At 52.6% G+C, this 26,256-nt stretch overlaps 1 protein-coding gene across 2 annotated transcripts; it reads left to right on the top strand.

Moving 5' to 3' along the window:
- The first annotated feature begins 8,791 nt into the window (after window positions 1-8,791).
- On the top strand, window positions 8,792-25,042 carry LOC133350937 (beta,beta-carotene 15,15'-dioxygenase-like). Of its 2 annotated transcripts, XM_061565782.1 has the most exons (12): window positions 8,792-9,972; window positions 12,744-12,872; window positions 13,634-13,763; window positions 14,402-14,549; window positions 14,894-15,041; window positions 16,345-16,562; window positions 17,027-17,407; window positions 18,778-18,883; window positions 19,683-19,777; window positions 21,749-21,860; window positions 22,247-22,391; window positions 23,261-25,042. In XM_061565782.1, exons 1-12 carry the CDS (start codon window positions 9,903-9,905, stop codon window positions 23,262-23,264), a joined length of 1,686 nt encoding a protein of 561 aa, XP_061421766.1. In that variant the 5' UTR covers window positions 8,792-9,902; the 3' UTR covers window positions 23,265-25,042. The 2 variants fall into 2 exon arrangements, with proteins under 2 accessions (XP_061421766.1, XP_061421765.1); XM_061565781.1 differs by having other exon boundaries at window positions 22,247-25,042.
- Window positions 25,043-26,256: the final 1,214 nt, after the last annotated feature.

Here is a 26,256-nt window from a genome sequence, read left to right on the forward strand (position 1 = left end):
GACCTGCCAGAGGCCCAGCGGCATGGTAGAGATTCGCACGATGCGCCCCCAAAGGAGTTGCTCGCGGACACTAGCGATGATGGTGCACGAGGGCCTGGCAGTGGCCAGAACTGCCCTGGGCAGGCATTCGCTATGCCAGCAAGTCCTCGCGTGGAGTCGGCCCACCAATCCCCCCACCCCTGCTCGCGTAGACTTCACGTTGCGTGACACTCTCTCTCTCTCTCTGTCTTCGGGAACCAAATAGCTTAAGCAGAAAAAAAAACATCTCTCTAGGTAATGAACAAGTACATGTGTAGAGACAATGAGCGGATAGAAGGACTAATTACGGGTGGGAGAACAGCACACAAACAACAGAAGAGAGTATGCACGCGAGCGACCACAAGGGGGGATAACTATCCGGAAGCTCCCAGAACCCGCGGGAGAGTTCGAGAAGAGGGGCGTGGCCAGGGGCGGGGCATGGCCACGCTGGGAGGATAAAAGGGCGGCGAGGAATGGGGTTTTGGGCTGCCATGGGGGTTCGGTGTCCTGGCTGTCGTTGCTGTCATCGCTGTCGTGTCGCCGTCGTCGCTATACAGTCAACCAGCTATATATTCAGTCAGCGCTATGTCCTACAGTGTGACTGTGTCGTCAAGTTGTAGCAGTAAAGTGGACGAGAATTAATAAAGAAGCCCTCTACGATGGCCCAGCTCGTAGATGGGAAGGGTGCAGGTCGGGTCAGTGTGCAGATGAGTGTGAGGCACAATTACAGTCATATGCCGTGGCACGGAACGGAGTTCTGCTGATGTATGGCTTCACGCGCGGTGTTCACACTATAACGCGTTTTCGTTCCAACGCGCTTCTCCCATTTGCGAACACTTTTCGCACAACGTGAAAACGCGCACCGTTAGAACGCGGAATGCGTGGCATTATAGCGCGGAACGGGCACCGGTATAACGTGAAACGGGTGCCGTTATAACGTGGAATGTGCACCGTTATAATGCGGAACACGCACCGGTATAACGCGGAACGGGCACCATTAGAACAACACAGTTTCTGAGCAGTCGATGACGAACTACTTTATTGAGCTGCGTGGCTTAGCAGTACATGGGGAAATTGTTTTCACTCAACGCATTTTTCGCTTAACGTGGCACTGTTCAGGAACGCATCTACCGCGTTAAACGAGGAGTTGCCATACTCCACAACAACGCATGATAAGTTTGTGTACAACATTGCTTTTTTGGGGGGGTTGAACAGGGGGCCCCATAGTTTTGATGGAGTCCTCGTGCCAACAATATCTGGTAAACAAGCAGCATTGTCTATAAGCAAGTCGGACAGCTGATGAGCACTCACAAGGTTGAAACCGGTCGAAATATCACTTGCCACTGACGTTAGTCCGGCGGCGTTAGCTGCTGGGTAAACCTCTGTTTAATGTTTGTTAATAAAAATGTTATTGGCCTCTGTGTCGATGATGGTGCAAGCAATTTCCACCGCTGTACTATTAGGAGAGTTGATTGCCAGCAGTCCAGACCGATTACGAATTGGCAGCCGAAGGTCCGCTGTTGGCAAATGAATTCGGTGTGTTGGTAATTTCCAATGTTGTACCGTTAAGTAATGGTGATGATGATGAAGGCAACTGTTGCTAATGATTAGAGGCAATGGGGTTGATGCTGTGACACGATTAGTGATGATAAATGCAATGACTATGGCATGACTTCACAGCAATGCAGATGAGGATGTGTGACGGGCTGTCATGAAGGCAATGGTGACGGTAATGATGCAACTGTTCATACAATTAATGTTGACGGATAATGACGTGTTGTATTTGTACAAGCGATGCTGCTGATGGTGACAATGATTCGATGATAATGCACAAACGATGATGATGATAGAACAAGTCAAGGTGATGTCCTGCTCAAAATAAGGACTGAAGGCACTCAGTGGTCATCTCCCGTGCACAGCCCTGAGCCAGCGGTCGGAAACTCCACGTCCCTATGCCAGGGGTACGAATATCAAAAATACAAAACCACCTTTGATCTCTCCACAACGTGGTACATATTTAACGACCCCTGAGATATGATGGGCTGCGTGAACCCCTCCTCCTCGACCAGGATTTGAGAGCGCAACCGCTGAAGCCACCTGGCAGGATCTACAATCGCAGCATGGCAATGATGCTGATGACACTGATGATTACGAAGTAAGTTGATGATGATGATGATGATCACGAAAAACGAAGCTCATAAATTGGGGCACTTCACGTTTTTGTTTGACGTTGACACTCACCGACAGCTGATCAGAAAGCTCGGTCGAGTGTAGCGATGACGCCGATGGCTGTGAAGAAATGTTGCGTTGTTTTTTTCGTCATGAATCTCGCCACGTTAAATCGATCCCGTGCCATTAATTCGCACAGCTGACAAGCGGGGCGGGTGACGATGAATTTCCTAGAAAATAAAACCGGGCCGGCATCCGCCTTTCCTTCCACCACCACCACCATCACGACCACCACCACCACCACCAATAACAACTCCTCCACATTCCACAAATAACCACTAAAGTCACAGACAAAGATCCCTCATATAGCCTCAATAGACTGTTGGGACAAGTGCTGTTAGCGAGCACCTACGAAGGCCAGCACGGTACACGAGGGGGTGGGTGGGCAATACCCCGCCCGACCGCCTTTGTCTCCTTAGTGGCGATGTTTTTTACACACCACACCAGGTACTTGTTTTGAGCTGAATCAACTTAGGGGAGGCCCAGCACCAGTTCAGATAATCGTCACTGGTGTTGACCGTGAGCAAGACTCGAACTCGGGTGGTCGGGTTCGTAGCGCAGCGTGCTAACCGCTACACTACCACCGCCACCAACCCCTCCACACACTACAACCCACCACTTGCCTACCACTACCGAAACCATAACTACCGACACACCATCCACCAACACCACTCATGCCACATCCCACAAATTTCCACCACTACCACCACCACCCACTCCTCCACAAACTACAAGCCACCACTTGACTACCACCACCATCATGACTACCAGCCCACAAACCATGTCCACAACCATCCACTCCACATGCAATACATTACTGTCACTCACGCACATCCAATTCGCAGTCGCTGTTCCAGATGGGGGGTGGGGCAGGGGGAGGGATGAGAAAGACATCGTAGCCTTGGATGTTAACATAGATTATCTGTGCCCACCAGCACCATACATAGCTGTCACTTGACGTGAAAACACGTTTAATGCATTACACATAAGCCGCGCGGCCTTCTGGCAGTCATATCTGTTCGGCGGTATCGTTTTCAAAGAAGCAACCTCTGGCACAGTTTCAGCATTCCGTGTCGAATCGGAAATAGTCAAGTTAGCTTAATAAAAAACCAATGGCTGATTGCATGAAACTAAGTGGACTGGCAATATGGGAAACAAACGAATTTCCTATTTAACTCAAGGCCTTTCGCGACCAGTATTATGATTCACAATTTACTTTTATCGCTCGAGTACAATGCGTGTCAGGCATTTGCCTGACGATGCTGGTTGTAACAACCAGCGTGCGTGGATTGGTCTACAGCATCACCGGCGGTGACAGAACACCATCGCGAGCCTTACACCGCGGTGTACGTTCAGCACGTCAACAAGCTGGCGAAGCCCAACGGCCTAGACGGCATATCCCCTGAACCACAGAAGCACCTTGGATCCCACGCACGGGGACGGCGAGCAAGTTTCTTCACCCGAATTGCGTCAGAACGCCAGCTGCCCACAACTTGGAGGAGGGTCAAAGTCACCGCACTGCCAAAGACAGGGAAGGACCTCAATGTGCCAGCTCGTTACCGGCCCATCTCCCTTCTGAGTGTTGTGTCTAGAACTGTTGGAGTGATCGGTGCTCGAACGCATCTCACGCCGACTCTCAACACAACATCGTGAGCGTCGGAACAGGCTGGTTTCCGCCACGGCCGAAGCGCTTGTTGACCAGGCCCTGCCCCCAGCATTTCCAACGTTTGCTGATGAGTGGTCTCAAAACAGGTGCACAGTGTTGGCGGACCTCACAGCAGCGTCACGATACCGTCTGGCACACTGCACATCAGCTTAAAGCTGTCACGGATCCTGCCGCGCTCAGAAGTCGACACCATCGAGCTTCTCAAAAATAGCTGCTTCCAGGTCAGCTCCCTTGCAGGTGGAAAAAAAAAAAAGGATTCCGATCTTGCCCCCAACACTCATCAACGTTGACATCAATGACCCGCCTCCTACAGAGTCACGACAATTTGTCCAACGCGGATGACATCGGCATTGCAACCCAAGCCTTTGACTTTGGCAGCCCGGAAAATTATCTGAACGGTGGCGTTGGCCATGGTAGCCGACTACTGCAGCAGATGGTGACCCTGGCCGAGTACAAGACCCGTTTGCAGTGCGTTTCACCTGCACAACGCCAGAGCCACCTACGAGCTCAAAGTTCCGGCATTTCTTAGTCGCGATGTTGGACAGGAGTCTGACAACGGCAAGTTGCTGCTCGCGGGACTGTCTGCTGGCCCGGCTGGCTGGCTCAACACTGGGGTGTTTGTGCCCGGTAAACTACGTTCTGCTTCCCTGTAGCCCTGTAGCAGAACAGGGATGAGGCGCCCGCATTACACTGCGCAACCCGTATGGACTCAATCGGCTTCACACCAAACTGGTGAACACTCTCCACCACCCGACACGGCCAATCAGTAAAAAAGTGTCACGTTGACAAAAGACAAATAGTTCACTGCTTTAGCCCACCGGTGTGTTGAAGCGTGAAACCACAACATTTACAATTTGAGTACGACGTTTCGCTGGTAATCGCATCCAGCATCATCGGGCAATTCGACAGAATGGTGGAGGGTTACGACACATTTATAAATAACGCGATCTAAACCCAAAAACGTTGATTATGAATAATATTGGTCGCGAAAGCCTACGTGTTAAACTGGTGAACACTCAGCTGAATGTCACCCTGAGAACCATCTCCGGTGCGATCGGGGCAACCGCACGATCGTGGCCGCCAGTACTCTGCATTACCCCCCCCCCCCCTCTCTCTGCCGCTACCAAAATTCGCCGCCAAGCTGCCGTGGCCAAGATGCTGGACACGATAGATGTGGCATCACCGGATTTGCTCATTCACTTCCATATGCTCCAAGCCGCCACCCCCGCGTGCGTCTGAAGTTCCGACACACCTGGGTGGGCATGGCCACAGCCCGAAGACTCGAGAATGCAGGATACCCGCACTGCCTGGGGCGAGGAATTGTGACGCGTGGATGTACCCAACAAGATCCTCATCAGTGATCCGTCTGTCCAGACGGCCGGCTTTGACCCCCCCACAAATGTGCCAGTGGGGTTCAGTTGAACCCTTTCCGGTGTGACCAGGGCAGGTTGTGTGCCACTTACGAACATCGATGGGACATCATTGTACGACTGTGTGACAGCCCCGCTGTGTGAATGCGTGTACCGTGAGACCGTGGCGCTGTGAAACAATGAAAGCTGAACGAAATTAAAGGGGACACCAGCCGATCAAATAAAGGGAAAACAAAGCGGTGTGCCACTTGACCATGTGACCATCTCGATCCACGAATTAATCGCTGCCACCGATGACATGTGTCGTGAATCTGCTCAATTATTTGCCCGCGAAATTAAATTGAATTTAACCGAAGATTATTAATTACAGTCGCGGAATTTAACTGAAAATTATTCATTAAAATATCTTGCCGCCTCAAGCGGCTCCCAGCTGCTAAGTTTGATGTTCATAAAAATAAAATTTGCTTGGGGAATCATCATAGCAGTCTCGTCTTTGAAATCTCGTTAAAAAAAACACGTTACTTTTGCTCCGCTAACCGCAGGTTATAAGTGTCAATAAAATATCGAACATTTCCAAGATGGGGGCCCCGGACGGGCGGGGTGGAATCGATGGGCAAAAATACCTTCACTTCCAAGTGTCCGCTCTTATTTAACCTCAACTTTAATCATATTAACACCACAGGTGGGCAGAGACACCCTCACTTCCAAGTGTCTCCCTTGTATTTCCCGTCACCTTTTAATCGTATCACAGCCCCGTCATCGTCTGTGATGTTAACGTGAGAAAATAGCATGTTAATGTAATATCGCAGAGGTCGGCGTCCGTAGGTGGCCACGTTGGCGCGAGAAATTCAACCTGATAATGTGAAATCGGAGAGCCGAAGCCACGGGGAAGGGAAAAAAATGTTTACATCGGAAGGTGGTAGGATGGGAACATCACAGCCAGTTATGACTTAAACTGGTTTATAACGTCCTTCCAAGGATTGCTAAGTCTGTACCCATGTTCTCGGATAAAATTGTGTCTGTCTATATGGATGGCTTCATGAACGAATCTTTGTTGATAGCCAGTGGGTTTGCAGAGTACATTCGTCTAAGAGAAATCAATTTCGTGTGAGCCCACCACATTAAAACAATGATCAGCCACGGCCGAGATATTGGTCCTACCGTGTTTCAGATCTGCCTTATGTTCACGAACACGGTCCGAGACATGTCGCTTAGTTTCCCCAATGTAACTGCTGCCGCAGACACAGATTAGTTTGTAGACGCCGGGGTATTGCATGTCAGGGATCACATCCTTCACAGATGGGATCAGATCACAAATTTTATGTACTGTGTTAAATCGAACCTGGATCTTGTGTTTGTTCATGATTTTGGAAATATTTTTGGTGATCCCTGCTATGTATGGCAAGGTGATGGTTTTGATTGGGTCCTCAGATGGTTCTTTCCCAACGGTTGGGGTGATAGCTTTACGGATTGTGTAGTCTGAGTATCCATTCATCTTGAGAGCTTGGTGTACATGTTCCAGTGCACTGGCTAGGTGATGGTGGTCGGAAATACATCGAGCTCTATGGTGTAGAGTTTTGATAAGGGAATTCTTCTGGGATGGATGGTGGTGGGAGTCAGGTTTTAGGTAGGCATCCGTATGGGTGGCTTTCCTGTAGACAGAGTGTCCCATTGAGCCATCTGGTCTCCTTTCGATTAAAACATCCAAGAATGGTAGCTTGCCATCATTTTCTACTTCTATGGTGAATTTGATGGCTGGGTGAATCGAATTGATGTGGTTGAGGAATTGGTTCAGAGCTGGTCGGCCATGTGGCCAGATGACGAACGTGTCATCTACGTCTCTCTTCCACAAGGACGGACGTAGGGTGGATGCCTGGATGGCATATGTATCACATTGGTTACAACTGGATATAAGGGAGAACCCATTGAGGTACCTTCAACTTGTTTGTAGAATGTTCCATTCCGGGTGAAGTAATATTAACAAAACGCCACGGCGCAAACACACCACTATTTGCTGCAAACAGCAAAAACCTTACTTGGCCAATAGCATAGAAGAGGCATGAGCATAATCGTTAAATATTAACATGTTTGGTTAGGGGAGGGGTGGTCAGAAACGCAAGAACCACTGATCATGCTATTCTGACAGTCGCATTTCCACACGCTGTACACATAGATGTAGACGAATATATATACACACAGATACAATTATACAATAAAACACGTAGACGCACAGCCACATGTACAGACATAGATGCACAGATAATATATACAGACACACATGCACATCATTACATATCCACAAATACTTATATAAGAGACACAACGCCCATTGCCATAATGACGGTGATATCACCACGATACCTGTGCCAGATTCACCACCTGTGCTCCCCAATACGCCAACTTGCTGTATTTTATCCGCACAGCACTCTGCTCATTGTTCTGAGCGTTGCTTATATGCCCTGCGTTGTTGCTGGAGGGCGACTGCATCCAACTCTTCAACAGAGCCCTTCACGAGCCTCCTCCAAAGAGGTCGATCTTGACCACCGCTGGTAACGGTCTTCGGAAAGTCCAATCAGCTCCACATATTTCTGTACTGCATCAGTCCATGTCTTTTCTAGCCTGTACCGTGCCAGTTTAGCCATCTGTATGCAGCCAAACAAACTCTGATTGAGCACGCGGTCGCTAGCATGTGACTATGTGACCCAGCCAAGGCAGCCTCGGCTGCCAGAGCTCACTGATCGTTTAGTGTGTAAGTTGGGTGTTCGTTAGTCGGGTGTTCGTAAGTCCAGTGTTCGTAAGTTGGGTGTTCACAAGTACGGGTGTTCGTGAGTCGGGTGTTTGAAAGTCGAGTGTTTGTAAGTGCCGGTGTTTGTACGTTGGGTGTTCCTAAGTCGGGTGTTCGTAAGTCGAGTGTTCGTAAGTTTGGTGTTCGCAAGTACGGGTGTTCGTAAGTCGGGTGTTTGTAAGTTGAGGACTGTCTGGAATGCAATTTGAGGCCACGAGAAGTGTCGAAGGATCGCTGATCTGACAGTTCACGGAATAGACCCAGTTGCCATGGGTTGACTGAAATGACTGGCAGATGCACCACCTACACACGACGTAACACCACACATGACAATATTTACCACACACTACACAACACTATACACAATACTGTAAGCCACACTACACTGTACACATTAAATATGAAAACAAAGATCCCACGTGTAGCCTTGAACGTCTTTTTGTGCAAGTGCTGTGAGTGAGCATCTTTGAAGGCCGCCACGGCACATGGTGGCCAGTACCACGCCCGGCCGCCTTTGTCTCCCCAGTGTGGCGATGTTTGCAGACCTCACCGGGTACACATTTGAGACTGAGTCGACCTACAAACAATGCGTGTATTAGCTAGCAAGCAGCCAAGCCAAAGTAATCTTCACAACGATTAGCCACCCGCCCATACCCCCCACACATTCATCTCCCGCCTCTCTCCCTCTCGCTGTTACAGATCAGCACTCGCAGTGCCCCGGCATCCCAGGCATTCATTCACCTTGCGGGCACCACACACAGAGTGACATTTAGACGCAACATAAACACACACGGGGGACATATCCGTCGACACACACACACAGACGTATACACAGACAATAGACACACACACAGACGTATACACATACAATACACACACAGACGTATACACAAACAATAGACACACAGACGTACACAAAGACAATAGACACAAACACAGACGTATACACATACAATAGACACACACACAGACGTATACACAGACACACACACAGAGTGACATTTAGACGCAACACAAACACACGGGGTATGTGTATACAGACGTATACACAGACAATAGACACACACACACAGACGTATACACATACAATAGACACACACACAGACGTATACACAGACACACACACAGAGTGACATTTAGACTCAACATAAACACACGGGGTCTGTGTATACAGACGTATACAGACGTATACACAGACAATAGACACACACACAGACGTATACACATACAATAGACACACACAGACGTATACACATACAATAGACACACACAGACGTATACACAGACAATAGACACACACAGACGTATACACAGACACACACACACAGACGTATACACATACAATAGACACACACACAGACGTATACACATACAATAGACACACACAGACGTATACACAGACAATAGACACACACAGACGTATACACAGACACACACACACAGACGTATACACATACAATAGACACACACACACAGACGTATACACAGACACACACAGAGACGTATACACAGACACACAGACACAATAACCAACTCTTTACAGGCTGGTCGGAGCAAAGTGTTGCTGTTAGCGAGCTCCTATTAAGACCGGGACGCAGCCACACAAAGACAAAGGTCCCCCGTGTAGCCTTTAACAGACAGTCGGGGGCAAGTGCTTGTCAACTTTGAAGACCGGCACACAGAGTCAGACACACACACAGAGACGAAACAGACGGGTCGAGAGAGGCAAGTGCTGATAGCAGCTGCTGTTGTTGATGATAGCGAGCACCCAAGCAGGATCAGCAGCAGCAGGATCAGCAGCAGGAGGAGGAGGAGGAAGAGGCGCGTGGTGGTGATGATGATGATGCCACTCAGGCGACAGGACGAGGAGGAGTGCACCGAGCCCGTCAAGCTGATGATCTCGGGTACAGTAGAAGAGGAAGTCTCTCTCTCTCTTTGTGCGCGTTGGTTGTGTGCTGGTTGTGTGTGTGTGCGTGATGTGTGTGTGCTGTGTTTGCGCGCTGGTTGTGTGCGTGTCGTGTGATGTGTGTACGTGTCGTGTGTGTGATGTGTGTGTGTTGTGTGATGTGTGTGTGTGTTGTGTGTGTGTGATGTGTGTGTGTGGTGTGTGTGTAGTGTGTGTGATGTGTGTGTGCGTGTCGTGTGTGTGATGTGTGTGCGATTGTCGTGTGTGTGATGTGTGTGTGCGTGGTGTCGTGTGTGTGAGTGTCGTGTGTGTGATGTGTGTTTGGTGTGTGTGGTGTGTGTGATGTGTGTGTGTGCGTGTCGTGTGTGTGATGTGTGTGTGTGTCGTGTGTGTGGTGTGTGTGATGTGTGTGTCGTGTGTGTGATGTGTGGTGTGTGTGAGTGTCGCGTGTGTGATGTGTGTACGTGATGTGTGTGTGTACGTGTCGTGTGTGTGATATGTGTGTACGTGTCGTGTGTGAGTGTTGTGTGTGTGATGTGTGTGTGTACGTGTCGCGTGTGTGTGAGTGTCGTGTGTGTGAGTGTTGTGGGTGTGATGTGTGTATGTGATGTGTGTGTGTGGGTGTGTGATGTGTGTGTGTGTGTACGGGTCGTAGGTGTGATGTGTGTGTGTGGTGTGTGTGTGATGTGTGTGATGTGTGCGTGTGGTGTGTGTGTGTGATGTGTGGTGTGTGATGGTGTGTGTGGTGTGTGTGTGATGTGTGTGTGTACGTGTCGTGTGTGTGATGTGTGTGGTGGTGTGTGTGTGATGTGTGGTGTGTGTGGTGTGTGTGTGATGTGTGCAGTGTGTGGTGTGTGTGTGTACGTGTCGTGTGTGAGTGTCGTGTGTGTGATGTGTGTGTGTAGTGTGTGTGTGGTATGTACGTGTCGTGTGTGTGTACGTGTCGTGTGTGTGATGTGTGTGCTGTATTTCCTTGTCGTAACTCAAAACTCGGAAGTGTCCCAGTATACAGTACAGCGTTTTAAAGACCGATTCTTGCTTTCGCGGGACATAACAATAACAATGATGATGATGAATAAACGCAAATACCGCCTGCCACGCGCCGTGTAATAGACTGTAGGGGCAAGTGCTGTTAGCGAGCAGCACCTATAAAAGCCGGCACGGCACACGAGGGGGTGGGGGTAGCCAGCACCACGCCCGGCCGCCTTTGTCTCCCCAGTGGCGATGTTTACACACGGCACCGGGTACTCATTTGAGGCCGAGTCAACCTAGGTGATCTACACACACACACCACACACACGATCTACACACACACACGATCTACACACACACACGCACTACACACACACTACACACACACTACACACACACCACACACCCTACACACACACTACACACACACACTACACACACTTCACACACACTACACACGCACTACACACACAGACAATGAGCTTTCTGCCGTGCGTGATTCACTCACGCCACTCTCGCAGCAATGCCAGGCCAGGCCCCGGGGGGGGGGGGGGTCGATTCGATCTCCCGGTGCGGCAGGTTTAAACGGTGGGGCGGGAGCGGGGTAAGATTGTAAGAGCAGATATTGCACATGCCAGTACCACGTGTTGTGGCGTTTCTTCTTCGGTGATTGCAATTTCTTTGTGTGGCCGATGACGGTGAATCATATGATAGATGCCCGCTCCAAATGTTCAAAAATAAGTCGCTCTATTTTTGTTATCAACCGCCTCTATTAATTTGTACGCATGAAGTTGTTGCTGTCTTGGGCGGAACCGATGTCAGCTCTGACCCGTGGGCTATTTGCATCAATTTAGCTGGCAATGGTGGTCTGGCGACGCGACAGAGAGACTGTGGAATCTCCTCCAGGACGCTTGCCAGAGTTGAGGGATTTTTGACATGTTTCAACGCATAAATAAAAAATAATAGCTGATGTTTAACGTATTGTGAACGTCCATGCAAACTGCTCGCTGTAGCCTTGGCTCCAGTTACAGCGGTGAGGGGTGCACTTTTGCCGATAAGACATCGGTATGAGGGCTGCCACACATTCGAAACCAATGTTGGTTTTGACAACACGATGATGATGATGGTGTTTTCACTGCCCAATTACATTTACAGCACTCAGGTTTCTATTCTCAACCTCCAAGATGCTTACCTTATCCTGCCACGACATTCCTAGCAGCCTCTATATTTTTGCTTGCACTCATAATACAGAAGCTCCTTTCATGAACTAAATAATAACAATAAAAATAAAGCCATTGATATATGTCCCAACATTTTTTTTCCAAAGTCCCATGACAATTTCGGTGCTTTTAGCTGCGTGAAAGTCACGTGTAAAAGCAATCGCCGAATACACAGGAGGGTCTTGCCCGTTTTTGGTAGTGGGTAATTGTGCTTGCGGAACGCTGCAGCATCACCGGGATTGTTCATTTCCCATAACAAGTTGGCACGGCGCGTCCGACTTGCTTGCGTTCGCTAATCTGCGCTTTCCTCTCTAGGGCCGCCCGGTGTAACTCCACGCAGGGCGTGTTTGCGCCTGCTCGTCACAGCCGGCGTTATTCGCGACAACAACAACAATGGCAACAAGACACAATTCGATGACCGCGCGACACCCTCCTCGTCGCGGCACGTGGCGCTCGGACGACTCGTCGATACGAATTTTGGTGTTGACATATCCGTGACTGTGCCTCTTTGTGTCTCCACCACCCCTCGTCTACTCTTACACCCCCCCGCCCGACCCCCCGCTGTGGTTAAACCCAGGAGGCCTGCCGGAGTGGCTGCGCGGTTGTCTGATACGCAACGGGCCAGGCAAGCACAGTGTCGGGGACACGCACTACTGCCACTGGTTTGACGGCCTGGCGCTGTTGCGCAAGTTCGACTTCAGAGATGGTGAGCGCAGCTGGTTGGGAGCCATCGGACCATCAGGGGGATAGATAAACTGAACTGTTTCGTTTTTTATTTGACGAGGTAGGGCCCACTGGTAGGGCATAGCTCTTTTTTTTACGAAGCGAAACAAATGATAGTTCAACGGAGTGGCTCATCATCATCACCACGTGGAAATGTACAGCAGCCAAATACTCTAAATGCACACGATGTTGATTTTAAATGTTAAAACCGGAGGACCCAGAGAAAAATCCACGCCACCACGAGGAGCGACATAGAGAAAGATATGCAAACTCCAAATAAGCAGGTGTCAGGGTCGGGATGTAACCCACGACCACCTGTATACCAGGCGATGTAGTTAACATTTCTCCACCGTGGCGCCCACAATCATTTCCATCATATGATCAATCAATCAGTATTGCGATCATGCGGTGCATCAATCAGTAATCTTGATTTGAAGCTTTCGTGACTGCAGGAATCCATACTCTTTGGTTCTTTCGGTAAAGTCACGTAGGTAGAAATAAAATATTGTTTTATTTTATTTCTACCTACGTGACTTTACCGAAAGAACCAAAGAGTATCAATCAGTAAATTTATCGGAATTATCCAACCACCATTGTCAGTAAATAACAATCATGGCATTCTCATCATAATCATGATTTCATCAAAAATAACCAAAACACAATTCATAGTCTCGACTCGTCACGTACACACGCGACGCTCTCTCCCATCTGTGCTGTCTCTCTCTCTCCTCCCCCTACCCCCAGGCGAGGTGTGGTTCAGCAGTCGCTACCTGCGCAGCGACACGTACACGAAGAACGTGGAGGCCAACCGCATCTTGGTGCCAGAATTTGGCACGAGGGTCCCGCTCGCAGAGGGCATGGGTCTCTTCCAGAGGTGCCGTTGGGCGTCCGCACGCCCTCGCCGTTACACGTCGTCACGCGGTTCCCTCGGTTTCCACGAGGGATTCCCTCTGGAGACGCTCACGAAGGAGCACATTTCGTGAATAATGATATTTGCATTACATTAAGTAAATACGTAAATAATATATTAAACGTGTTTAATAATGTATTAAACTCGGGAGAAAAATGTACAACGCAGACTCCCCGTGTAGCCTTTACAGACTGTTGGGGCAAGTCCTGTTAGCGAGCACCTACGAAGGCCGGAATGTCACACGAAGGGGTGGGTGGCCAGCATTACGCTGGGCCGCCTTTGTCTCCCCAGTTGTGATCTTTACCGCAGCAGGTACTCATTCGAGGCTGAATCGACCTAGGGGAGGCCCAGGACCGGTTAAGATAATCGTCACTGGTGTTGGTAGCCGTGAGCGGGCATCCAACTCGGGTCGCCGGGTTCGTAGCGCAGCGCTCTAAACCGCCTACGGTCAGCACGGCCGTCTGCGCGCGGTGCGAGAAAGCACATCAACGTGAATCCTGTGCCGCTCGGGGTCAGCTGCCACTCACTGGGGGGGGGGGGGGGGGACGTGAGGGAGGGGTGAACGTCTGTCCTGAGAGGGGTGTCCCGCTGCGACCCCGCAGGTCCCTGGCGCTGCTGCGGAGCGCGTTGCCCGAGGTGACGGACAACTGCTCGGTGAACTTGATGCGCTGCGGCACCGACGTGTACGCTCAGAGCCAGACGCCGCTGCTGCGTCGCATCGAGCCCACGTCGCTGCTCACGTCGGACAAGGTGTCACCACCGCCGCTGCCGCCACCACTGCCACCACCATCATGACAACGACCACCACTCCCACCGCCATTACGACCATGACCACCGCCACCTCCACCACCACCGCCATCTCGACCATGGCCACCGCCGCTACCGCCATCGCGACCACCACCGCCGCTACCGCCACCACGACCACCATAACTTCCACCGCCACGACCACCGCCCAGGACCGCTTCAAAGATTCGCCACTGTTTTTGGCCACGAGCAGGCATCGAATCCGGGTTTTGTAGCACGAGCATGCAAACTTGCTACACTGCCGCCCCCCCCCCCCCCACGCGCACGCACACATGCACACACTCACACAGGTGAACTTGGCCGAGAAGGTGGGGATGAACATGCTGACGGCTCACCCGCTGTACGAGCCGGACGGCACGGCCTACAACGTGGCCACGGTGATCGGCGAGAAGGGCCGCACCAAGTACAACCTCCTGCAGATCCCGCCCACCGCCGCCGGTACGTGGGCAAAACAAGGCAAAGCCCTCCGCCGGTTGGCTCCTGACAGCCCGCCGGGCCAAGTGCCGCTGTTAGCCGCGCACCTTGGAACTGGAATCGGAATTTAGATTTTTCACGCTGGAGGAAATCTGACGAGCCGTGAAGCTCTTTTACGAAGGGGCGCACGGCTCGCGCGTGTGCCGAGGGTGCATTGGACGGGCATGGCCGGCACGTCACCCACCGCCTTTGTCTCTCGCAGTGGTGATGTTTACACGCACCGCCAGAGTGCTGCGGTAATGAGATGCTAACTCCTTCTCCTGGCATGCAGGAGGTCGTGGGTTCGATCCCGACCCTGGCGCCTGTTGCTGTGTATTTGTAGTTTGCGTGTCTCTCTCCCCAACGTCGCGTGGATTTTTTCCTCCAGGTCCTCCGACTTTTCCCTCCACATTTCTAATGAACGTCACGCCCCCCATGGACGAGTATTTGGCTGCTGTAAATGTCCGCGCGACGATGAGCCCCCTGACTGAGCTGTCATTTGCGACAGCCACGTCGCTCCTGAAAAAAGAGCTGTGTCGCTCAGTGGCGCCTTACCTGGTGAAGTAAAACCAGAGTAGCTCTAGTTGAGTGTGCTCATTGAAGGCGTGTTGCTCGTAATCACCCCCCGATTAGCACGGGTGAAGTTCTGTGCCCCCCCTCACCACCACCACTTCACCCCTGCCTCGTGGTGCTTCAAGCAAACAGAATAATGGGCAATTTTGTGAAATTCCGACGATAATCTCAGTAATTAGGGGGTGCGTACAACTTGTCCTCTTAACGACAAGCCGTGTGATTACCACGCCCCGACTTCACGCCCTCTTCCGTTCTCTCCTGGCCTCTTTCCTCTCTGTTATCCCTCCTCTTCCCTCTTTCCTCTTCCCACCTCATCCCTCCATTCCTATACCCTCTCATTTTCTCCCCTCCCCTCCTCTCTCCTCCCCTCCCTTTCTAATCTTCCTCTCTCCTCCCTTCCTCTCCTACTCTCTGTTCCCCTCCAATCTCCCTCCCCTCCTCTGCGTCCCCTCATTTCCCTTCCTTTCCCCACCTTCACCCTCCCTCCTCTCCTCCCCTCGCCCCCGCTCTCCTCTCCCACCCCCTCTCCCCTCGTACCCCCCTCTCCTCTCCCACGCCACCCTCTCTCCCCTCCTCGCCCCCCCCCCTCCGTTCCCCTCTCTCGCACTTCTCCCCCCCTACACACATTCGTACGTGTGTACGCCGAACTCCGTTCGCAGCGTGCGTAGCCGGGCGAGTGCTAACCGGAGGCGCGCTCCTCCTCCATTGCGGGCAGGCGAGGAGCACAACTCGGGAGTGGGGAGGGCGCGGGTGCTGTGCAGCGTGCCCTGCTCCCGCATGATCAGCCCCAGCTACCTGCACAGCTTCGGCCTGTCCCACTCGCACGCGCTGCTCCTGGAGTCGCCGCACGTGCTGCACGTGCTGCGCATGCTCACCTCCTCGCTGCGCGGAGACAACATGGCCAGCTGCCTCTCCTACGACCCCGGGCAGAAGGTGCGGCGGCACGGTTGCGTGCAACTCCGGCCTGGTTGCGTGCAACTCCGGCCTGGTTGCGTGCAACTCCGGTTTGCAACTGATTTTACTCTCAGTCAGGGTCGACCACACCCTCGAGCAATCGGTCGCACGCAAACCAGAGGTCGCAATCGGGTACCCGATACCCGTACCCTACCGGATACCCGGCTACCCGTACCCAGCCGGGTACGGGTACGGGTACCCGTTTGTGACCCTGGTGCGGCCGGGTACGGGTAAGGAATCAAAAGCCGTTTGCGACCTCTGACGCAAACCTCCGACCGGCACGCCCGGTCTCCTGGCGAACATGGTGACGTTCAGGACCAACCCGTCGCTCGTGTCAGATCGCCTCCACAGGAGTCGTGACGTCGTTAAAGACACGGCAACTGACACAGACACAGCTCGTCACCTCCTCACTACCCCCCCCCCCACTCCCCGTGCGCCGTCAGACTCACATCCACGTCCTGGCGAGGAAGAGAGAGGACGCGGCACCGCCCTCCGCCCCTTCCTCCTCGTCGTCGTCGTCGCCTCCAGACGTCGTCACGTGCTACACGGACGCGGGCGTCTTCATCCACCACGCCAACACGTACAACGACGAGGGCCACCTGGTCGCGGACGTCACGTCGCACGACGGAGACGGAGTCTACGCGGCATTCTACATCGGCAAAGGCGAGGAGGAGGAGGGTCGTGACAACAAGAAGAAGAGAGTCAAGTCCATGAGCAACAGCAGCATTGGAGGAGGAGGAGGGGACGACGATGTGAAGGAGGGGAGAGCGCCCGCGAAGGGCCGCCTGCTGCGCTTCGTTATTCCGTTGGAGGCCAACGAGAAGGTGCGCGCGTGTGTACGTGTGTGTGTGTGTACGTGTGTGTGTGTGTACGTGTGTGTGTGTGTATACGTGTGTGTGTATGTGTGCGTCGACTCGGCCTCAAATGAGTACCTGGTGCGGTGTGTAAACATCCCCACTGGGGAGACAAAGGCGGCAGGGCGTGGTGCTGGCCACCAACCCCCTCGTGTGCCGTTCGAGCCCTACATAGCTGCTCGCTAACAGCACTTGCCCCAACAGTCGGTTAAGGCTATACGGGGGATCTGTATGCATGTACATAGGTGAGCGGGTTCATGGTCAGGTGAGAGAGTGAATCAGCAGGTTGATGTGTGGCTTAGTGTTCGTGTCCAGTAGGTGAGTGAGTAGGTGCGTGAGGAGGTAGGTGAGGAGGTAGGTGAGCGAGTGGATGAGTATGTTTGTGGGTGAGTAGGTGAGTAAGTTTGTGAGTGAATAGGTTGGTGAGTAGCGGGTGAGTGAGTAGGTGGGTAAGTGAGTAGGTGGGGGAGTGAGTACGTGGGTGAGCGAGGAGGTGGGTGAGTGACTGAGTAGGTAGGTGAGTAGGTGGGTGAGTTAGTGATTAGGTGGGTAAGTGAGTGGGTGAGTGAGTGGGTGAGTGACTGAGTAGGTCAGTGAGTAGGTGGGTTAGTTAGTGATTAGGCGGGTGAGCGAGTGACTGAGTTGGTGGGTGAATGAGTCGGTGGGTGAGTGAGTAGGTGGGTGAGTGAGTACGTGGGTGAGCGAGGAGGTGGGTGAGTGACTAAGTAGGTAGGTGAGTAGGTAGGTGAGTAGGTGGGTGAGTGAGTGAGTGAGCGAGTGAGTGAGTAAGTGTGTTGGTGAGTGAGTAGGTGGGTGCGTGAGTAGGTGAGTGGGTGAGTGAGTGAGTGGGTGAGTAGATGGGTGAGTGAGTGGGTGAGCGAGCGAGTGAATGAGTAAGTGTGGGAGCGAGTGAGTGAGTGACTGAGTTGGTGAGTGAGTAGGTGGGTGCGTGAGTAGGTGAGTGGGTGAGTGAGTGAGTGGGTGAGTAGGTGGGTGAGTGAGTGGGTGAGCGAGCGAGTGAGTGAGTAAGTGTGGGAGCGAGTGAGTGAGTGACTGAGTTGGTGAGTGAGTAGGTGGGTGCGTGAGTAGGTGAGTGGGTGAGTGAGTGAGTGGGTGAGTAGGTGGGTGAGTGAGTGAGTGGGTGAACGAGCGAGTGAGTGAGTAAGTGTGGGAGCGAGTGAGTGAGTGACTGAGTTGGTGAGTGAGTAGGTGGGTGCGTGAGTAGGTGAGTGGGTGAGTGAGTGAGTGAGTGGGTGAGTAGGTGGGTGAGTGAGTGAGTGGGTGAAGCGAGCGAGTGAGTGAGTAAGTGTGGGAGCGAGTGATTCTGACCGCGGTCGCAGGGTGTGGAGATCGGCACGAACCTGGTGACGCTGCCAGGCAGTGAGGCCTGCGCCATCCGCGACAAGGACGGACACCTGTACTGCATTCCCGAGGAGATCGCACAAAGTACGCCCCCCCCCCCGCTACGATCATTACCCTGATCCCCTGTTGTATATTTGGAGAGTGCATGTCTCGCTTTATCTCTCTCCCCGTGGTCGCGTGGATTTGTCTCCGGGTCCTCCGGTTTTTCCCTCCACATTTAGAATCAACGTGCAACGGTTGCGATATATTTCGTCGAGGCATCGTTTGTGGCCAGGTCGCTTCTGAAAAAGAATTACTCGCTCACTTGGCCTCACCTAGCAAAATAAAAAAATAACTAAACTAAAATCTAAACTATTTTTATTTTTCCAGGTTAAGCCCACTGAGCTATATAGCTATTTTTCAGAAGTGACCTGGCCACAAATGATACCTCAACGAAGAGTGGCTTATCACGTGGAAATTTATAGCAGCCAAATATTCTAAATGCACGCCGATTATAAATGTGGAGGGAAAACCGGAGGACCCATAGAATAATCCACTCGACCACGGGAAAAACATGCAAACTTCAAATATACAGCAGGCATCAGGGTCGGGAACGAACCTACAACCTCCTGTATACCAGGCGAGGGAGTTAGCATCTCGACCACCGTGGCGCCATAGATGGTGAGCGGTGGAGGCAAAGAGGGAATGTGGAGGGAGAGATGGCGGGAGATGGATGGAGGGATGGTAGGTGGGCGAGGGTGGCGTGTCTGTGCGGAGCGGTGGTGTAGCGGTTAGCCCGCTGCGGTGTGTGAACATCGCCACTGGGGAGGCAAATGTGGTCGGGCATGTTGCCCAAATGGAGTCAAACTCAGCTCACGTTTCTTGCCACCACTGTGCCCCCCAGGCGTGGACCTGCCCTGCATCAACCCGGCTTTCTCCGGGGTCAAGAACAGATTCCTGTACGTGGTGGAGACGCAGGCGGGCATGGTGGCAACCAAGGTGGGAACGGCCGCGCGACAGCAGGGGGAGCAGAGCTGGTGCATCTGCCGGTCGTCTCAGTCGGTTAACCCACGTTCACCTGCGTCTGTCCCGTCACCTCGTGCCAGCAGCGAGCCTTCGACGATTCACACGGCTTCGGAAGTGCACCTAGCCTGGCACAAGCGACGTGGTGACGTCACTGCCATTTGTGGTGAACAGCGGTTGTTGTTGTTGTTGTGTTTGTGTGTGAGCGTCCCTGTGGCACCTGGGTCTACCCCGTGACCTCCTGCCAGCGGGCGTTCGACACTTCACGTGGCCTCAAGGTGCACATGGCCTGGCACAAGCGTCGTGGTGATGTCACCGCCACTTAGTGGCGAATGGCGGTTGTTGATGTTGTTGTTGTTTGTGGGAGGTGGTGGCTCAGCGGTTAGGGCGCTGCGCTACGAACCCGGTGACATGAGTTCGATTCTCGCTCATTACCAACATCGGTGACGAAATAAATCTGAACCCCTCCTGGGCCTCCCCTAGGTTTACTCAGCCTTGGATGAATACCTGGTGATATGAGTCTCTCTGTAAGTCTATGGGTTTCTATATGAGTCTGTAAGTCCGTGGGTCGCGAAGTAAGTTCATGGATCTCAATGCAAATATATTTATCCCAGTAAGTCTCAGTCTATGGGTGTCATTGTAAGTCTATTGGTCTCTATAAGTCTATTGATCTGTGTCAGTCCAAGCCACTATGGGTATCTGTGTATATCTATGGGTCTCTATTGAGAACGCCAGCCCAGGTATCAGCTTCATCCGCTTGATGCGGAGTTTCTCCAATTTTCTTGCTTGAAGAAAAGTATCCTTACCTTCAAGGTTAGCCAGTTTAATGTGTCGGCTTTCGCGACCAATATATTATCCGTAAAAAAAAACTGTTTTGTTTGGGTTAGATCACGTTTTTGGGTTAGATTTTACGACCTAACCCAAAATAATTCTTGTTTATACACAACTGTCAACCCATACGGTTTACTCGTTATGCTTGTACGAGGAGTTTTCAGGTCCATACGGCCTAGAGCCGTTTCAATACGGGCACAAACATTGTTTTGTCTATTTGTTTGCGTTTCTCCCTTGTGATGGGACTGTGTAGGATGGACGTTGACATTTATAAGGGCACTGGGTAACCAATACGGTCTGAATTGGTCTGTAATAAGGTAGGGGCACTGATAAGGAGTTGACAGGTATGAGTATACGGACAATATTGGTGGCGAAAGCCTACGTGTTAAACTCTTTTGGCAGTCTGTACATCGTGTGGGATCATGCTGCCACCTCGCGGCGAAGCAATGAACTTCGTGACATCGCGAGCCTCCCGCGCGTACTCCCCTCCCCGTGTCTTTCTAAAATAAAAAACAATGTTGTTTTTACTTTACCAGGTAAGGCCCCACTGAGTTATGTAGCTCACTGGCTATCACAAGGGATTGCTCAACGAAGTGGGTTATCGCCATGTGACAATTTATGGCAGCCAGAAAATCCACGCGACCACAGGGAGAGAGACACAAACTCCAATTTTCAACTGACGTCAGGCTCGGGATCGAACCCACGACCTCCTGCATACCAGACGAGGTAGTTTACATCTCCTAGTCACCGTGATGATGATGATGATGATGAGAGAGAGACACGCAAACTCCAAATATACAGCAGGTGTCAGAGTGGGATCGCAGCCATGACCTCCTGCATACCAGGCGAGGTAGTTAACATCTCCTAGCCACCGTGATGATGATGAGAGAGAGACACGCAAACTCCAAATACAGCAGGTGTCAGAGTGGGATCGCAGCCATGACCTCCTGCATACCAGGCGAGGTAGTTAACATCTCCTAGCCACCGTGATGATGATGAGAGAGAGACACGCAAACTCCAAATATACAGCAGGCGTCAGAGTGGGATCGCAGCCATGACCTCCTGCATACCAGGCGAGGTAGTTAACATCTCGCCACCGTGCCCCCCCACGGGTAGATTTTGAAGCTGGATCTGTTGGAGAAGACTCGGAGAGAGTGGCGAGAGCCACGTGGCTGGGTGGGGGAGCCCGTCTTCATCGCCAGACCCGGGGCTACGGACGAGGATGATGGTGAGAAACACAAATATCCTCGATGATGATGATGCTGCTGCTGAAGTTGCTGCTGCTGATGCTGCTGCTGATGCTACTCCTGCTGATGCTGCTCCGGTTGATGCTGCTGCTGATGCTGCTGATGTTGCTCGTGCTGATGCTACTCCTGCTGCTGCTGATACTGTTGATGCTGCTGTTGTTGATGCTGCTGCTGTTGATGCTGCTGCTGATGCTGCTGAGGTTGCTCCTGCTGATGCTACTCCTGCTGCTGCTGATACTGTTGATGCTGCTGTTGTTGATGCTGCTGTTGATGCTGCTGCTGCTCCTGCTGATGCTACTCCTGCTGATGCTGCTGCTGATGCTGCTCCTCCTGCTGACGATGTCGCTGCTGCTGTGTGTCGACGCAGGGCTGCTGCTGGTGGTGGTGGGCCCCCTGCACTGCGGCGAGCAGGCCCTGCTGGTGGTGCTGGGCGCTCGCGACCTGGAGGAGCTCGCCCGAGCCCCCTTCCCCTCCGCCCTGCCCCTCGACATGCACGGCATCTTCCTGCCAGCGTGAGGGGCACTTCCCTCCCACTGGACCATACCGCTCGCTCGCTCGCCCATTTGGTCGTTCGTTCGTGCGTGCGTTTGCTCGCCGACTCGTTCATCCATTCGTGAGCTCGCTCGGTCAACCACACGCTTGCCTACTCGTTCATTCACCTCCTCGCTCAGTCAACCACTCGCTCGCTCACTGGTTCATTCACCTACTCGCTCAGTCAACCACTCGCTCGCCCACTGGTTCATTCACCTACTCGCTCAGTCAACCACTCGCTCGCCCACTGGTTCATTCACCTTCTCACTCAGTCAACTGCTCCCTCGCCCACTGGTTCATTCACCTACTCGCTCAGTCAACCACTCACTGCCCCACTGATTCATTCACCTTCTCACTCAGTCAACTGCTCCCTCGCCCACTGGTTCATTCACCTACCCACTCAGTCAACCACTCGCTCGCCCACTCGTTCATTCACCTCCTCGCTCAGTCAACCACTCGCTCGCCCACTGGTTCATTCACCTACTCGCTCAGTCAACCACTCGCTCGCCCACTGGTTCATTCACCTACTCGCTCAGTTAACCACTCCCTCGCCCACTGGTTCATTCACCTACTCGCTCAGTCAACCACTCCCTCGCCCACTGGTTCATTCACCTACTCGCTCAGTCAACCACTGGCTCGCCCACTGGTTCATTCACCTACTCGCTCAGTCAACCACTCCCTCGCCCACTGGTTCATTCACCTACTCGCTCAGTCAACCACTCGCTCGCCCACTGGTTCATTCACCTACTCGCTCAGTCAACCACTCCCTCGCCCACTGGTTCATTCACCTACTCGCTCAGTCAACCACTCGCTCATAAATCATTAACTGGCTCACCGTCTCAACCCACAGATGAGCGGAAAAGACCCAGAGGCCGAATGAAGGAATGAATGAAAGAACGAAGCATTGAATGAAGGAATTAATTAAGGAAGCAGCTACACGTGGGGGTGGGCAGTTGACGCGAATCCAGGAGGGGTTTATATTACACCTCTACCACCACCACCACCCCTCCACTCGTTTGTAATCCTCTCTAAGTCCTAATGAATCCGCCTGCTCAGGGATTTTAGTGGTCCCCCCCCGCCACTCCCCACCCCACTCTCGTTTCGTCCCGCGCAGAGCCAAACTAGCAGTCGTTAACGGGATAGGCCAAAATATACTAATAATTATCACTATGTAGTGTAACAAACAACGCGGTCGAGGTCTTTTTCGGCCAATAAACGACGAGCGGCGTCTCCGCACCCCCCCGCACGCGCAAATGGAACAGATGGAGTTTCACGCTCGCTGAGTGCTGTCGCTTCGTGGCCAGCCCGGGGTATGGCACCTCCTAGATGTCAGCGGGGGGGGGGGGGGGCGGGGGGGGCGCGGGGTTGAGTTTCCCAACATCTGCGCGCGTGATACGCCAACCCCTCGCTACCCCCACGGTGCCGCGTTACATGCGGTCACGTGCTGCGTAGCCGCCACCACCGTCACCGCCGCCGCTGCCCGGCTGGTAGCACCCAAGTGTATCGCAGGACGCTCCTAAAGATTAGCCTCGAGACTCGGTGAGACTCGACTGGGAGAATGCCACGGTGATTGACCGTGTCGGCGTTATGTGTGAGTGTTGGGGTTGTGTTTGAGTGGGGCCATTGACGTGTGCGTCTATTGCCTGCGTGCGTGTGTGAGTGGGGAGCGGTCGTGTAGTGGTTAGTGCGTGTGTGAGTGGGGGGCGGTCGTGTAGTGGTTAGCGCGCTGCGCTACGAACCACCAAGGCGGCTGGGCGTGGTGCTGGCCAACCACCCCTTCGTGTGCCGTGCCGGCCTTCATAAGTGCTCACAGCACTTGCCCCAACAGTCTGTTCGGGCTATACGGGGGATTTTTATACTGTATCGTGTGTGAGGAGCGGTGGCGTAGTGGTTATCGCACTGCGCTACGAACAAGAGTTTGATTTCTGCCCACGGCCAACATAAATTTTTCGACCGGTGCTAGACCTCCCCTAGGTGGACTCGGCCTTAAATAAGTACGTGGTGCAGTGTATAAGCATCAGCGCTGGGGGGACAAAGGCGGACGGGCGTGGTGTTGGCCACGTATTACCTTCATGTGCCTTGAAGGCTAGAAGCACTTTGGCCCTAATAGTCTGTTAAATGATGCACAGGAGGGCTTTGTCTTGTGCGTGTATGCACGTTGCAGCGTATGCTGGAGTATGTATGTGGTCAGTTCACTTTTGCTGCTCATCAATGTGTGTGTGTGTGTTCGTGTGTTCGTGCTGGGGAGTAATTAGCTCGCTGCACTACACAGCGGGCAACCCGAGTTCGATTCCCACTCACGGCCAACAACGATTGTCTCAACCGCTACTGCACCTCCCCATAGGTCAACTCGGCCTAAAATGAGTTCCTTGTGTGGAAGTGTGTAGACATCGCCACTCGGGAGACGAAGGCGGCCGGGCGTGGTGCTGGCCACCCACCCCCTCGTGTGCCGTGCCGACCTTCATAGGTGCTGCTCACTAACAGCACTTGCCCCAAAAGTCTGTGAAGGCTAAGGGGGGGGGGGGCAGGGGGATCTTTGTCTTTGTGTTGTTGTATGACCAGTCGTCCCAATGTAGCATGACCCTCCTGAAAATAAACACATTGAGACTAGTCATGGGTAAGTAAATAAAGGATGTTATTGCGATTATTACCGAGTGGAACTCAGTGATCTGTTTGTGCTAATCTCTGGTGTCCCTCGCCAGTACACGCTCTACATTTCATCCCAAGTACACGGTCTACATTACATCCCAAGTACACGCTCTACATTACATCCCAAGCAGGCCTATAAAGGAGGGATTCGGTGACATTAAGGTTCTGGCTGGCTCTGAATGAAAGCACACACAACACACACCAACAACAGCCGCCATTCACCACTTAGTGGCGGCGGCGTGGGCACCACGATGCTTGTGCCAGGCTATGTGCACTTTGAAGCCACGTGAAGTGTGCAAAGCTCGCCGCTGGCAGGAGATCACAAGTCAGACCCATGGGTTCGACTGCTTCGTTTTAGCCGCGCGGTGCTCCGCTCGTTGTTGTGAGAATCCCTCATTTGCCCTCTGTTGTTGTCGGAGGGTGACTGCCTCCAATTGTCCAGTAGCGTCCTTAACGAGCCTCCTCCTCCACAGATACCGATTTTGACACCGCTGGTACCAGTCATTGGCAAACCCATTCAGCTCCAAATCCTCCCCTACCTTAGCCCATCTCATCTGTAGCCTGTGCCAATGCCCGTTGAGCCGCCTCTGTCCGACCAACACAAACACATATGCAATTGAATATACATTAGACAAAGTCATACGGACACGTTCATACACACAGCCATTGATGCACACCGACAGTGATAGAGCCACACACACACAGTGTATGTATGTGTGTGGCAGATTGAAAAACACAAACCCGAGACACACACAAAGACACAGCCACACACAGAGCCACCCAGCCAGACACAGACACAGTCAGACACAACCACACAGAGCCACCCGGTCACACGCAAGTGCCAGACACAGACACAGTCAGACAGGGCCAGACACAACAAACGAAGATCCCCAAGTACAGCCTTTGAGCAGACTGTTGGGGCAAGCGATGTTCGCGAGCACCCTGTGAAGACCGGCACGGCACGGGAGGGCCAGACGTAACTCCACAGCCACCAGACTTAGCCAGACGACGCAGACACAAGCAGACACAGACGACACCGAGCAGACACACACACACACACACGGGGCCACACACAGGGCCAGACGAATGGGCGCTGCCACCGGGCCGTGTTTAAGTGGTCGGGGGGCAACGCCAGCACAAAGGAGGCGCCGTCTTGAGACGCATGGAGGTGGAAACCCAAAATGTCACATTCGTAGA

The sequence above is a fragment of the Lethenteron reissneri genome, chromosome 35 (genome assembly GCF_015708825.2).
Source record: "Lethenteron reissneri isolate LAM-NWPU_2019-01 chromosome 35, ASM1570882v1, whole genome shotgun sequence".
In the NCBI taxonomy this organism is placed as follows: Eukaryota; Metazoa; Chordata; class Hyperoartia; order Petromyzontiformes; family Petromyzontidae; genus Lethenteron; species Lethenteron reissneri.

Excerpts from the sequence above, each read along its gene's own strand:
- LOC133350937 (XM_061565781.1), top strand. The coding sequence starts at position 9,903 with ATGATGATGATGCCACTCAGGCGACAGGACGAGGAGGAGTGCACCGAG. Across the intron at positions 16,563-17,026 it reads CCTACGACCCCGGGCAGAAG|ACTCACATCCACGTCCTGGC; the intron begins GTGCGGCGGCAC and ends GTGCGCCGTCAG. Across the intron at positions 19,778-21,748 it reads CGGGCATGGTGGCAACCAAG|ATTTTGAAGCTGGATCTGTT; the intron begins GTGGGAACGGCC and ends CCCCACGGGTAG.